The 12,428-nt window shown below is 38.3% G+C and overlaps 1 protein-coding gene across 6 annotated transcripts in view; it reads right to left on the reverse strand.

Moving 5' to 3' along the window:
• Nucleotides 1-1,010: 1,010 nt before the first annotated feature.
• Nucleotides 1,011-12,428, reverse strand: part of TMEM68 (transmembrane protein 68) — a 39,591-nt gene continuing 28,173 nt past the window's right edge. For 4 of the 6 annotated variants that reach the window (XM_061342971.1, XM_061342972.1, XM_061342975.1 and 1 more), the window contains 4 exons: nt 9,659-9,852; nt 7,531-7,591; nt 5,848-5,987; nt 1,011-3,298 (listed from right to left, as the gene is read on the reverse strand). In XM_061342971.1, coding sequence (XP_061198955.1) covers nt 3,194-3,298; nt 5,848-5,987; nt 7,531-7,591; nt 9,659-9,852 — 500 coding nt within the window. In that variant the 3' untranslated portion in view covers nt 1,011-3,193. The remainder of the gene's footprint in view (nt 3,299-5,847; nt 5,988-7,530; nt 7,592-9,658; nt 9,853-12,428) is intronic. The other 2 variants (XM_061342973.1, XR_009723862.1) reach the window with 2 other exon arrangements.

Below are 12,428 nucleotides of genomic sequence, written 5' to 3' on the forward strand. Positions count from 1 at the left end.
AGCAATTCCATGCAATTCCATATTTACTTCTGGTACCGTGATTTTCTTGTGCAAAAATAACACAAAGAAAGCCCTCCAGTGTCTATGACAAGCTTAGTAGGGATTAAGCGCTGTAAAGCTAACACATTAAGTGTCACCAGAGCTATATCTTTATCCAGAGAGTAATAGGATGAAGAAACATAATGGTATACAGCAAGTACCAGATGAGCCACACAATCGTGTTGACAATGCTGATTAACGGCTCTACCTTGCATTTGCAATGATTAATTTCATATGAAAGCATCCTAATAATAGATGTTCTGACTGAGCTCTGCTATTACACAACAGGATGGTAAATTGGCCAGTAGGAGGTTTGGGTCTTGCTGAGATAATGACAAATACCTGTCAGTACAGCTGTCAGTCTATTTCTACTTTCAAAACCATAAACTCATATCCTGATTATGCCATTTGCATGGAGAAACCTGAAATGTCTTCAGTGTATCCAAGGGCTAACCAGACTATCAGGAGTCTAGTCTAATGCTGCTGAAATTTCTTTCAAATACTTCTTCCTGACACATAGAAAACCAAATCAGCTAAAAGGAAGCCTAGTCTATAACCTTACTTGTAAGAATCTCTCTCCAGGTCTGCCCCTTTTCCAATGACATGAAGTAGGTAATAATTCACACACCAAATGTGTAAAATCTTACCAGTCAGGATTTGTGATGTATTTTCTGTTGTAGAATTTTAAACATAACTTAAGTGGCATTGTAGTGCCTGTTAAGTCCTCCAGCAGCATTGATTACAGCTACTAAAACTCAGACCTTATTGTTTGTGCGTCTTTTGTCCTCTGGTCCACTGTTTCCTGAGTTATTTTCCGTTTTACTCATTTTTCTGGGGGCTTTGATTCTTCCATTCCTATTCAGACACAAGGCAAGAAGAACTTCTCAAGGACAGTATGTGCTGCTCAAACCCATGTCTAAGGCCATGAACTATATTTCATTTAGTTCAAACAGAACACAAAACTTCAGAAGCCCATTCCAGCTGTCAATTTTATTCGAAAGGTGTCTTCTATACATTTTTAATATATAGAAATAAATATGAAAGTCCTATACAAATATGAACACTTAAGAGTATCAATACTGCCCTTTAGATTTTATGCTCATTTTTCAACAGTTAAGAGGGACAAAACTACACTGAAAAGCCCACACATTTAGTAAAATAAATTTTACAAAATCTCAGATCACAAATATCCGTATCTGACAGAACCTTCTAGACTGAGTTTTCTTTTACATATATGCAACCTCTACACAAAATATGCTCAGCTGCCTTTGAGAATGTCACAATATAGATTGATGTACGTTTTCCTTGAGATGAACAGTAAGAACAGTCATACTCAAGTTATACTCCAGTGTAGGAATTTGGCAGTATCACTTTAAATGACATACTGTGTTAACATCATTATTATTAAAAACATTCCAATAAATTAAAAAGAACACGATATTGCTTTCGAATAAAACCCAAGTAGTTAATAAAATTCAGAACAGGCATTTGCATTCGTATAACATGATTCTTCCCCAGAAGCTTTGCAATTTAATTCAACACCACGTAAAATGCTTTTGATACAAAACAACATCATAAAATAAGCTTTTTGCTAACCGTAATTTATAGCCTCTTTCCCATAAAGTGATATTTTTCTAACATAGGGCATCATTTACATGTACTCTCACTAACTTACACATTTAAAAGAGTATAAAGCAAAGCACATGATTAAATGGTGGGAGGAATGGTACTAAACTGAATACAACTGCTCTTTCAAAAGTTGTTTTTTTTATTGTTTGGGTTTTGTTTTTTTTGCTTTACTTTTAAGAAAATTTCAAACACCAACAATATTGAAAGGAGACCAAGTAATAAAACAAAACCTCTTTTGTCCTTCCTCAAAAATTTTTCCTTACCCCAAAACTAAAGAGTTCCCAGATGTTACTTTAAGAACTGTAGATTAAACTTTCTGGCAGTCAAAAGAAATATTTCAGATATTTCCTATTTGGACAATAAAAGCACACGCTTTAGTTCAGACAAAATATAAGAATATAATTTACTGTAAGTGCACACTCTTTCCTGTTTGTTCAATTCTCTTCGGTTAAGGGAAATATATAGGATTTCCCTGTCAACCCTGATTTAATAACTTACATAAATAAAAGTGTTTGAAGAATATGGATGTTTAACAGTTTACACCTATACTAGATTTAAAGGCTATTTGGAAATGTCTATCCTGTTTTGCAAAAGAACTAATACTTTTAAAGGGAACATTGTACTAATCTTTCCTTCAAAATAGAAATTTACGAGCTCATGTTACTAAACAGTACTCTTATTTCCACTTCTTAGAGCTTAAATGCTTGGCTCATTCTTTCAAAGCGGAGTTTGCAGATTCACTGAGAAGTATAATGGGACAACTCTCTACTCAAAGGCAGATATCTAATATGGCTTGGTTTGGAATAGCAGCTGTGCTGAGGGTTCTCATTCACAGCACAGGAATGATACAGAATCATAACAAGCTTCCTTGGTTCACTGCAGTTCTCTAATCAATTTTCACTCCTCCAAACTCCTTCTGAAGTCACCCAGTAAAACTAAATGTTTCCCTCTATAGGTTTTGCAGACATAGCTAGAGGTTCTACAGGCCACAGAAGAGTGACCGTTTCCCAGCAGCACAAGAGTAACAACCTGAAGAAAGGTTTCATAAATGCTGTATGGCACTAATCTGGCCTGCAAAACCCAGTTACAGTGATGATGATCAAGACAGTAAGGATCTAGCTCTACAGCAGAACTAACATTCAGGTTAAAGAGTAATCACAGGTGGTGGGGGGGGGAGGACAGTACAACAAAATAGACAAGAGACCATGTACATAAAGACCTGCAATGTCAAAAAAAAAAAAAAAAAAACAAACCGAAAGCAAAACACAAACCCCAACACTTTCAAGTTAGGAATGTATTTGTCAAAAACTAAACTTCTGAACTTTGCCCCATTACGAATGATTTGAAGTCTGGGTTCCTGAGCTTGATTCTAGGCAGGGGGAAGGGCAAAGGAAAGTGTTTTGTATCTTAAAATATACAGCAGTGTCATTAGGACAGTATTTAAAACCTATTATTAGAAGAATTAATAAGTTACAAATATGACCTTAAGAATATTTTAATTAAACAGTAGTTCATTCAGAAGACCTTAATCTTCTTTCTTTTGTGTTTGAAATCGTTCCATTAAAGCCCTAAATATATTTCCTGGTAATTTCTGATGTTTTTCTATTAGAGCTTGGAGTGCTGCTTTTGTCTGTAAGGAAAGAGAAAAGTTGTTGGTCAAATTAAGTTTTCTTTATATTGTTCATACATCAACACAATTTCTAGGTTCTTTTTCATCCCTTCAAGTGTCACAAAACTACTTAAAGTTCAAAATACTGTTTTTTCACATTTAAGCCCACAGGATGTGTTTGTGAGATCACTACCAATGAACACAACAACAAATTAGTATCATTTATCTCTGGTATCTGGTGTTCACAAGCTCTATTAGCAACAGGCAGTATTAAAATGACAGTGGAGTAAATTAATCAAGAGACCTAGATCTATAAAGCACATCAGCACCAGAGTGCTGTGCTGCAACTCAGAAATTTCTGCCTATGCCCAAGTTTGCATCAGTGCCGCTTTTCCAGTACACAGGAACTTTGCATCTACACATGCTCATAAATAGCACTGGAAACACATTGTGTCTCAGCACATTTGGCTTGTACAAAGTAATGAACTCTGCAACCAAATTCCCTAAAGGAGCTGGTCCTGTAAAGCATGCTTAGACCATACCTAAAATAGTACATATGACAGCAGCATTCACTTTCACTCAAAAACGTAGCAGGCCAAGAAGTTAATAGTATTCTTATTATTATATAAAAGCCCTATGGGAACATCCCAAACCAGGGCAATATGCAAAGACTACTGTGAGGATTTGCTGCGACCTTCCTATTCAGCCTGGAGAGACAGAGACTACTGAATTCTTAAGGCCAGAGACAGAACAGAGAACTATTTGCCCCTGTAAACCAGTGGTTAGCAAGGGGAAAACTGGTTCTTGGTACAAGCTTGCACTGTTTATATGAAGTATGTGATCAACTGTTAAATCCTGGAGAAGGCTCCTACCCACATCTCTCCATAGATTGGTCCTAAATGTCTCTACAGATTTACAATTTCTATTAGGTAAAAAAAGAATTGAGCTTAATTTTTCTCCATATAATGAGAAAATGCTCATTGTGCCATAGCCTGAAACATGAGATACAACTCTAAAATCACTCTAACTATGATTCTAGGGGATTCACGTTCTAGGGACCTTATCAGGCAGAATTTGCATGTAAGCCAGAAGCAATTGAGGGTGGCACAAATATAAGACGATAAAGCATGTTTTAGTCATTTAAACACATATTCTTTCCTGAAAGCAAACAGTTCTGAAGTCCTGTCAGACTGTACACCCAAACGAAACAATCAGTTTTCCATAACCAGGGCATAAGATAATGCAGGTATTTTCAGATGTCATTTGGCAGAGATCTAACCAGAGGGTAAACAGATGAGGAGAGACAACTGAACTGTCACCTGCATGGTCAAGAAGAAAAGCATCTTTCTCTGAAGTTTTCAGAATGCTGAAAGTGACCATCTGTGGAGCTTTCAAAAATGGCTGTTTCAGCCCCCTCCATCTGACTGCTCTATCACTTAACTGTTTTATGTCTCTGTGTTGTGAAATCTATTAATAAACTGAATGAACATGAGGACCTGACAATCATTTCTATAAACCACCTACATCTGAACTAGGGGAACATTCCAAAGTTAATTTGTTGGGTGAGAAGCTGGAGGATGTGGAAACAGAAACACACTATTCAAAGCAGTGACATTACTGACCTTATTTTTTTTATTGTATGGAATTTCACCAGCTTCTGAACACTGATTTACTGTATTTGAAAGGCTTCAATAATATATTTGTGAGAAGACCAAGAACCAGAACACTTTCTCTGTGTAAAGCACTTGCGTCTGTGTCAGTGACACTAGATAATAGTCCATGGGGGAACACACAAAAATAGAAAGGTACTGTTTGTTTGTGGTAGCTCCACTCCGAAAAGCCCAGCTTTGGCTCCCCCCTGGAAGCTCCCACTTTGGCTCATCCCCAGAAAAGTCCTGACCCTCAGACACCTTTCTAGATATTGCTGGCCACTTCTTCCGACATAGGCTGACCCCCTACATCAGAATGAGTGTGCATTTTTGTTAGTATAAAAGCCTGAGCCTCGGGCAATGCAGGGGGGCAGAATCTCGTATCATCCAGGTCAACGTTGCTTCTGCGGGGATGCCCGCTAGGTTGAGCCTGCCACTTCGCACTGCGATGATGTTTCTCAGAGCTGGTTTCCTGATCATCATTACATGGTCTTTGGGGTTGGTAAGATAACCAAATATCAGAAATACCCTTTACTGTATGTTTTATTACCTCTATATTTTCCCTGTATTAATAAAGTAGTTATGATTCTTTATTGTGATGAGTTTCTCTCAACCCAGAATCCTCAAACTCTGAACAGCGTCTTTATCAAAGCAGGGCAGTCTCATCTGACTGAACTTCTTCAGTCCCTAAAGCAATACAGGATGCAGTACTGACCTTAGAAAGCCTGGAAAATCCACACGGTCTAGTAACAAAATAAGAGCATTTAAGGGCAGAGTTAAGCAAGTCCAAAGCCTACCACGATTCCACCAACTTCTATAACTAGCTCCATGGGGGAAAAGACTTGACCAGAATATTCCAGTGTTTTCTATCATTACACCAAACATTTTATATATATATATATATATGTATAGCTCTCTTACCTTTGCAGTTAGTTCCTCTGCTGTTACATTTGGTTCGTATGGAATGGGTTCCCCAATAAATGTGCGAAGCTTGACTGGAAACCCACCGTACACAGGAACTATTGGCAATCTAATACGTTCATACAGTGACCTAAGTATTTCTAATGTGAAAAAATGTAGGGGAAAGCAGGAGAAGGAAAATGGTGGGGAGAAAAGAGAAAAAGAAAAGGAGAGATTATTTGGTAATGTTTATTTTCCCGCAATATGTCTTAAAACTGAACTGGCTTGTCAAGTAATGCAGCCCCTGACCCAGATTCTCAAATAACATGTCATCTCAAGTGCTATTTCCTAAAAGCTGTGTTAATGCTAACATCAGGCATTTTTCCACCCTAACCTAGTGCGAAATCTCTCCTTCAAAGAGCAGCTGCAAAGAGAAGAAAGAAGAGGAGAAAAATCTTGTAGCTGCCTCTCTGGAGAGTAAGGGAATGCTACATAATACAGGTTAAAGTTCAGCTAAGTTTACGGGTTAGCATAAGAAACTAGTATTGGAAGACTGTTCTCTTTAGTCCCATTGAGGTCTAGAGGATCAGAAATAGTTTTATCTGACGAAAGGCCAGTCATGTTAAAACAATGAACAGCACTCTCAGATCACACATTCTTCGCAGTGAAACAATATAAAAAGAGAGAAAAAGGTATTTTGATCAGCTTTAAGAGGACACATCTTCCCTACATGCCACCTTCTAAGCATCAAGCCCAAATGCACCCAGACCAGACTGCTTGCAGAATGGGTGCTAATATTCTCTCTCTTGTTTGGGATGATTCTCCTGAACACAGCAATAATTAATTGCTGTTTATTCTTGTAAAACCTGATGAATATGTGAATTATTCTGCACACCTACATCTGATGGCTTGGCTTTCTCCATGTAATATGTAGCTTTTAATTACAAGGGTAGAGAAGCAAGTGTTTTGCCATGCATTCCTCTGATGAAGATGATAATGCCATACTCGAGTCAGAACTTGCGGCACGGAGGAGACTGTTCAGACCCTTTCTGTTAGATAGCAAATCGGAGAATATAGAACAAAAGGGGGTTTAACACTATAAGATCAGCAGAGATGTGGGCATTTAATCATCCCAGAGGTGGACCCTTCAGATATATACCTTTCTATTCATCTGCTGGCTGGAAGTCTCCTATTGATGAGGAAAGACAGCAAGCAAATGCATGGTTTTGTAAGGAACAACAGCTCTAGTGCTAAATAGTAAACCCAACTACGTTTAAACCACTCGAAGTTTAAGTACAGGTAGATGCATAAGCACAGAGCTTTAGGAGAATATTTAAAGACATCATGTGTCAGTTGCAAACCCCTGTTTGTTTTGTTTCTTAACGGACAGCAGAAAACCTGGAGTTGGTCTAGCAGATATAAGCAGAGAAAAAAGTGCTCTAAATCTATTTGACATTTTTCAGCTCATTTTTCCTTACTCGTGCTGCTTCTGTGAAGGCAAAAAGTTATATGGAGAGTAACTTAGGTGAGCCAATACGACATATAATGCAGATATTAAATCCTGAACATGTCTGAACTCTACTGGGAGCAAACCTCCAGAAACAAGGCCATGTCAAATCTCAAATTTATATGGGGATAATTTCTACAGAGAAAGGCTAAACACATATGGACAAATAAACTACAAAAAAATAGAAAATATCTTACTTATTCCTCCTAATGTCCTAACGCCTTCTCGAACATTTTGTGTAAACATAGGAATGATGGGCTAGGAGGGAAAAAAAAGTAAGTAAGAATTTAATGAAGGTAGCACTACCTAAAAAAGTTCTACCTCACTTAAACCCAATAAGCAAATTAACTTTAGAAGTGTTTCTCAGACAAGGACATAGAGAGAGCAAATGAAGTATTCTTATTCTGCTGTGACCTTCTGCTATGTGGTTTCAAGCTAGAGAATACCATGAAATTTCAGTGAGTTACTGTTTCAGCATGTCCATTTTCTCAAAGCAGTCCGGGATTTCAGAATCAGGCCTCCCTCATCTAGCAGTGTTTGCACAGTTGTGATTTAAGTGGTTAAACCTCTAACCTAATTTGTAGTTACACTCAAAATGAAGAATTCACGGGACTGGGATGCTAAACTTGTCTGATTCATTTCTGTTATGCTGATTGTGTTGCTTCACACATGCTGTGTCACATTCAATACATGTCCATTATTTATTTCTGCTGACAAGTATTTGGAATTGTGTTGAATATTTCAAGTTTTTGTTGCTGCTTCTGAACTTGCAAACAGCTGTCAAGATTTACAAGAACCAGGAGGAGATCGACTACTACCTGAAGTTTTTACTATCATTTTATAGTATGCATTCATTGTACATAGCATCATCAGAAATTCAGAACTTTATATGGAGATGAGCTAGTAAATGAAACTTTTCACACAGGTATTAAGTTTTTCCGGGGAGAGGCGGTACAGGGGAGGAAGTCTGTAAATAATTCAGTGCAACTATTGAGAATAGAAAGAACTGCAGCTGCCTAAACTGAATGGTAGCAAACTCCTTCATTCTAGCACCATCTTATTTGGAACACCTTTTGACATAAAGAGATTTTTTTTTTATGTACTAATTTGGCTTATGTGACAAAAATTCTGTCAAGCCAACTACTGAAATGAGACAACTTCAAGAAGATCCCAGTTTTAGACACACTTTTACTTCCATGAGGAGTTATGCACCTGATGAGTTAAAAGATGAGTTAAAAGTTCATCTTTAAACTAAATAAAGCTATGTTCCCCACTTTCAGCCTGCCTCCACACTATTCCTATTCTACTGCATCTCTCAGGGCTTTTGAGGGGGGATGAAGCTGCAACACATTTGTGAGCGCGTAAAGGGAACTGGACACACATCAGTAAAATAACTAGTACAACCATAGTTGAATCCCAAGTATGGTCTTTCATATGCTATTACAATACATTAGTACAATCTAAATCTGCTGAAAATATCCTGTTTAAACAGTGTTATTTTCCTCCTGAGAAGTGATACACACTTAAAATTGGGTCTTAAAAGTCTCTGATTTCCGTATAAAATTGAGAGATTTAACTAGTCTGTCTTTGACAGTACCTAAATATAAATCTCTTGGTGTGAGACTTACTTTCTAATTAGGTATATGAAGACCTACCGACATATGCACACAAGTATAAATATAAAATGAGGGGGACTCTGTAATCTTATTAAAATAGTTACAATTCAAATATATCATACATTTATGTGCCTTTCACAGTTGGTCCCATATGAATAATCATCTGCCTGCAGACCAAGCACAGTGCTAGATATTTGAACTGGGGAGACAGTTCACATCACACTAGTGAACAGCATCTCCTGCTGTTGCTGTTTGTCCTAGACATCCTTTACTACCATAAAATGCCAATACAGTAAGTACATAGTGCCAATGATTCCAAATTGTGCTGGGTCAAAGTATATATTTCAATGACAGGGGAAACAGAAATACTGATGTACAGTTGCTTCCCAAACCATTGTCAGGGGTTGAGCTATCAGAATCCTGACCACGTATGTGTAAAAACATCACATGCTTGTAATGTAGAAACCACCCTGGATTTCATCTCTCATTCTTTTAAACTCCGGATTGCCTGGCCACGCTATTCTTAGCTAACTCCAAAGCCTTCTTACTGAAAGCAACAAAACCAGTCTTGAAATGTTGTTATGAAAGCAAGCAGCCCATATCATGCTGCAATGTAACACCAAATATATGACAATCAAAACAGCTTTCCCTGGAAGAAAACATTTATGAGTTAACACTTTGCTTCTCTTCTGTGACTTTTCATACTTACCACTTTTGCATCGATGGCCACCTGAGCAAAGCCCTTTCGATTACCCCAAATAATAGTATACATTTCATCACTAAAGAGTGCTTCCCGAACTCCACCTGGGGCAATGGCTATCAGAGAGCCCTTCTTCAGAGCATTGACACATTCTTCTTTTGGTCCATGCATAACTCCATGTGCATCAAGTAATATTTTAAACCCTGTAGGTTAAATAATATTACTTCAGAAAATGTTCATTCATAGTACCATCAAGTAGATTCCCAGCATGGAACACAATGGCTAAAACTTACTTGTCTAATAACCTGCAACCCCAAATCAAATATGTTTCTAGAAGGATTGAAGCATTAAGTTCTGCTTATAAATTCTGGTCTAAAAAGTTGAAGATTTAGGAGTTTCAGTGGCTTTTTGTCATAGTAAATTCAGGTGCTATCTCACAATCAGGGCTAAACTGGAAAAAAATGGCAAGCACTCTGTGACATCTCTCATTGGTCCCTTCAAAGGAGTTGTTAAGTCAGCTCCAGGGCACTGGCTCTTGGCTCTTTGCCCAAGCTCTAGTTTTCAAACATAACACAGTCCTAATAAAGTGCAGCAGGAGAAAATACCAGCAAATCTTGGTGGGTTTTCTTCTATTAACTTTGGCAAACAAAGAGCAGTCTGTGCCCAAGAAGGACAATGACAAAGAAAATGCAGCATTCTCTATGTTACAAATTGCTGCAGGAAGTAACTCCCTGGTTCAGTCAGTGAGTATGGCCTTTCCCATAAAGAAGCATCTGGCAAGCCTGGATTAGGTTTAACCATTTTAGGATCTTAGGATAAAACTTTTCATTTTCTTAAGCTTTTAACTGTAAAGTTACATAAACTCATATAATTTTGCGTTTCAAATGCCATATTCACCCTACTCTTCCAAGAAATAGCAGAACATCAAAAATTTGCTTGCAAGCATCAAATGGGCACATACCTGATCAACTAGTCTAATGTGAAACAATAAAAGTAGCAACTGTTTGCGGGAAATCAGTCATGTTCACTTGCTTTAAAATCATACAGTTCCGTGTTCACTTGATTTTAAATCATACAGTATTTATGAGTACTGCATACCAAAATATGAACTTTAGATGACTGAGCAGTGTGGGAAATACTGCATGAAAGGATGTTAATTTTACTAAGAAGTCCAAAATTAATTTTGTTTCACAGTCCAACCTGGACTCTGCCCTTTGCCCTAGCATATTCTTCGCCTGTTTTCAACAATATTGCGTCTGCACCAATGCTTGAAAACCCTCTGAAGAGTACCCAGTAATATGTTCAACACTTATCTCAGTATGTGCGCTATAGACAATTCTCTTACTTGTTACAGTGACTGTAACATAAGGGGACGTCAGCTCCTTGATAGCAAGATGACAAGGATATGGTTTTCCTGTGGTTGACCTTTAGGATCGCAGAGAGGTATATTTAGACCACTGAATCCAACCTTCCACAATTGTAAGTAACCACACATGCAGAATAACCAGTTCACAAGACACTTTGCAACATCTTGTGTATGCAACAGGCAAGAAGCCACAGCTCATTTTCTCTGCAACATTACAGGAGAGGAACTGTCTTGTTATTGCTACGGAAATGCCTGATAGCAGGCAATCTTTTTAAAGAGGGCTACGGGCCTTGCCGGCTCATGCATGCCTTAGGAGGCACAGCAACATTTTACAAACACGCTCCAGTTAATTGCAGCTAATTTAGGACAGCAGCGCCCAATGCAGCAGATGCAATAAGATTGCCTACTGGCAACTGGATACTGCCATGGATCTGAAATTCAGAAGTATCATTAAATCATCTAATCCAAGTGTGTTCAACAGCCTACAGACTCCCCAAACTCACCCCCCCACACCACCACCCCATTTCTCTTGCAGTAAGCATAATAAACTTCCAGTTAATTAAAACATCTTCTGAAAATGCATGAAATTTATTCTGAAGACTTAATCAAGATCAGGCAGTCTTAGTACTAGGATAAAATTATGGCAGTCTTTCTGGTTTGATTCAGAAGAGAAGTGTCATCTATCTGAGTTGCCAGTCATAAATTACTGTGTGGATTTTGAAACACTATCCAGAACACTGTCTGGACTCTTTGGACTTGTCTTACATTAATAACCCTAATTTAGTCTCAGAACCTGAGAATTATGTAGGTTAGAAAGGACCTCTGAAGGTAATATAGTCCAACCTCCCACTCAAAGCGGGTCCAACTAGATCACGCTGTTCAGAGCCTCACCCATTGGAGTTTTGAAAGTCTCCAGGGATGGAGATACCCCAACTTGTCCAGGCAAACTGTTCAGGTGTCTGATCACCCTCATGGTAAAATACCTTTCCACACATCTAATCACACATCTGATTTCCTGTGTTGCAATATCTCTCTGATGCTTCTCGTTCTATTGCTATGCACCTTTGAGAAGAGTCTGACTCCCTCTTTTCTGCAGCTTCCCGTTAGGTCGCTGAAGACTGCAATAATATATTCCCCCACCCTGATCTTGTACAGACCAAACAAATCCAGTTCTCTCAGCCTCTCCTCATACACTGTATACTCCAGCCCCCATAAGCCACTGAACATGCTCTATTGTGTCAATGTCTGTATTGTACTGGGGAATCCAAAACTGAACATCACATTGCAAGATCCTGTCCACTTGAGTGCCAATGTCCTTTCCTGCAAAGCCACCCTTTTTCCCAGGGTATTGTCACATGTGATGTGCACCTGGCATGAAGCAAGCTTCACAACTGCATGTGCTGAGCTTTGTGA

Source organism: Neopsephotus bourkii, unplaced genomic scaffold (genome assembly GCF_033783945.1).
Source record: "Neopsephotus bourkii isolate Nb327-2 ecotype Australia unplaced genomic scaffold, CSIRO-AGI_Nbou_v1 NB_1820, whole genome shotgun sequence".
In the NCBI taxonomy this organism is placed as follows: Eukaryota; Metazoa; Chordata; class Aves; order Psittaciformes; family Psittacidae; genus Neopsephotus; species Neopsephotus bourkii.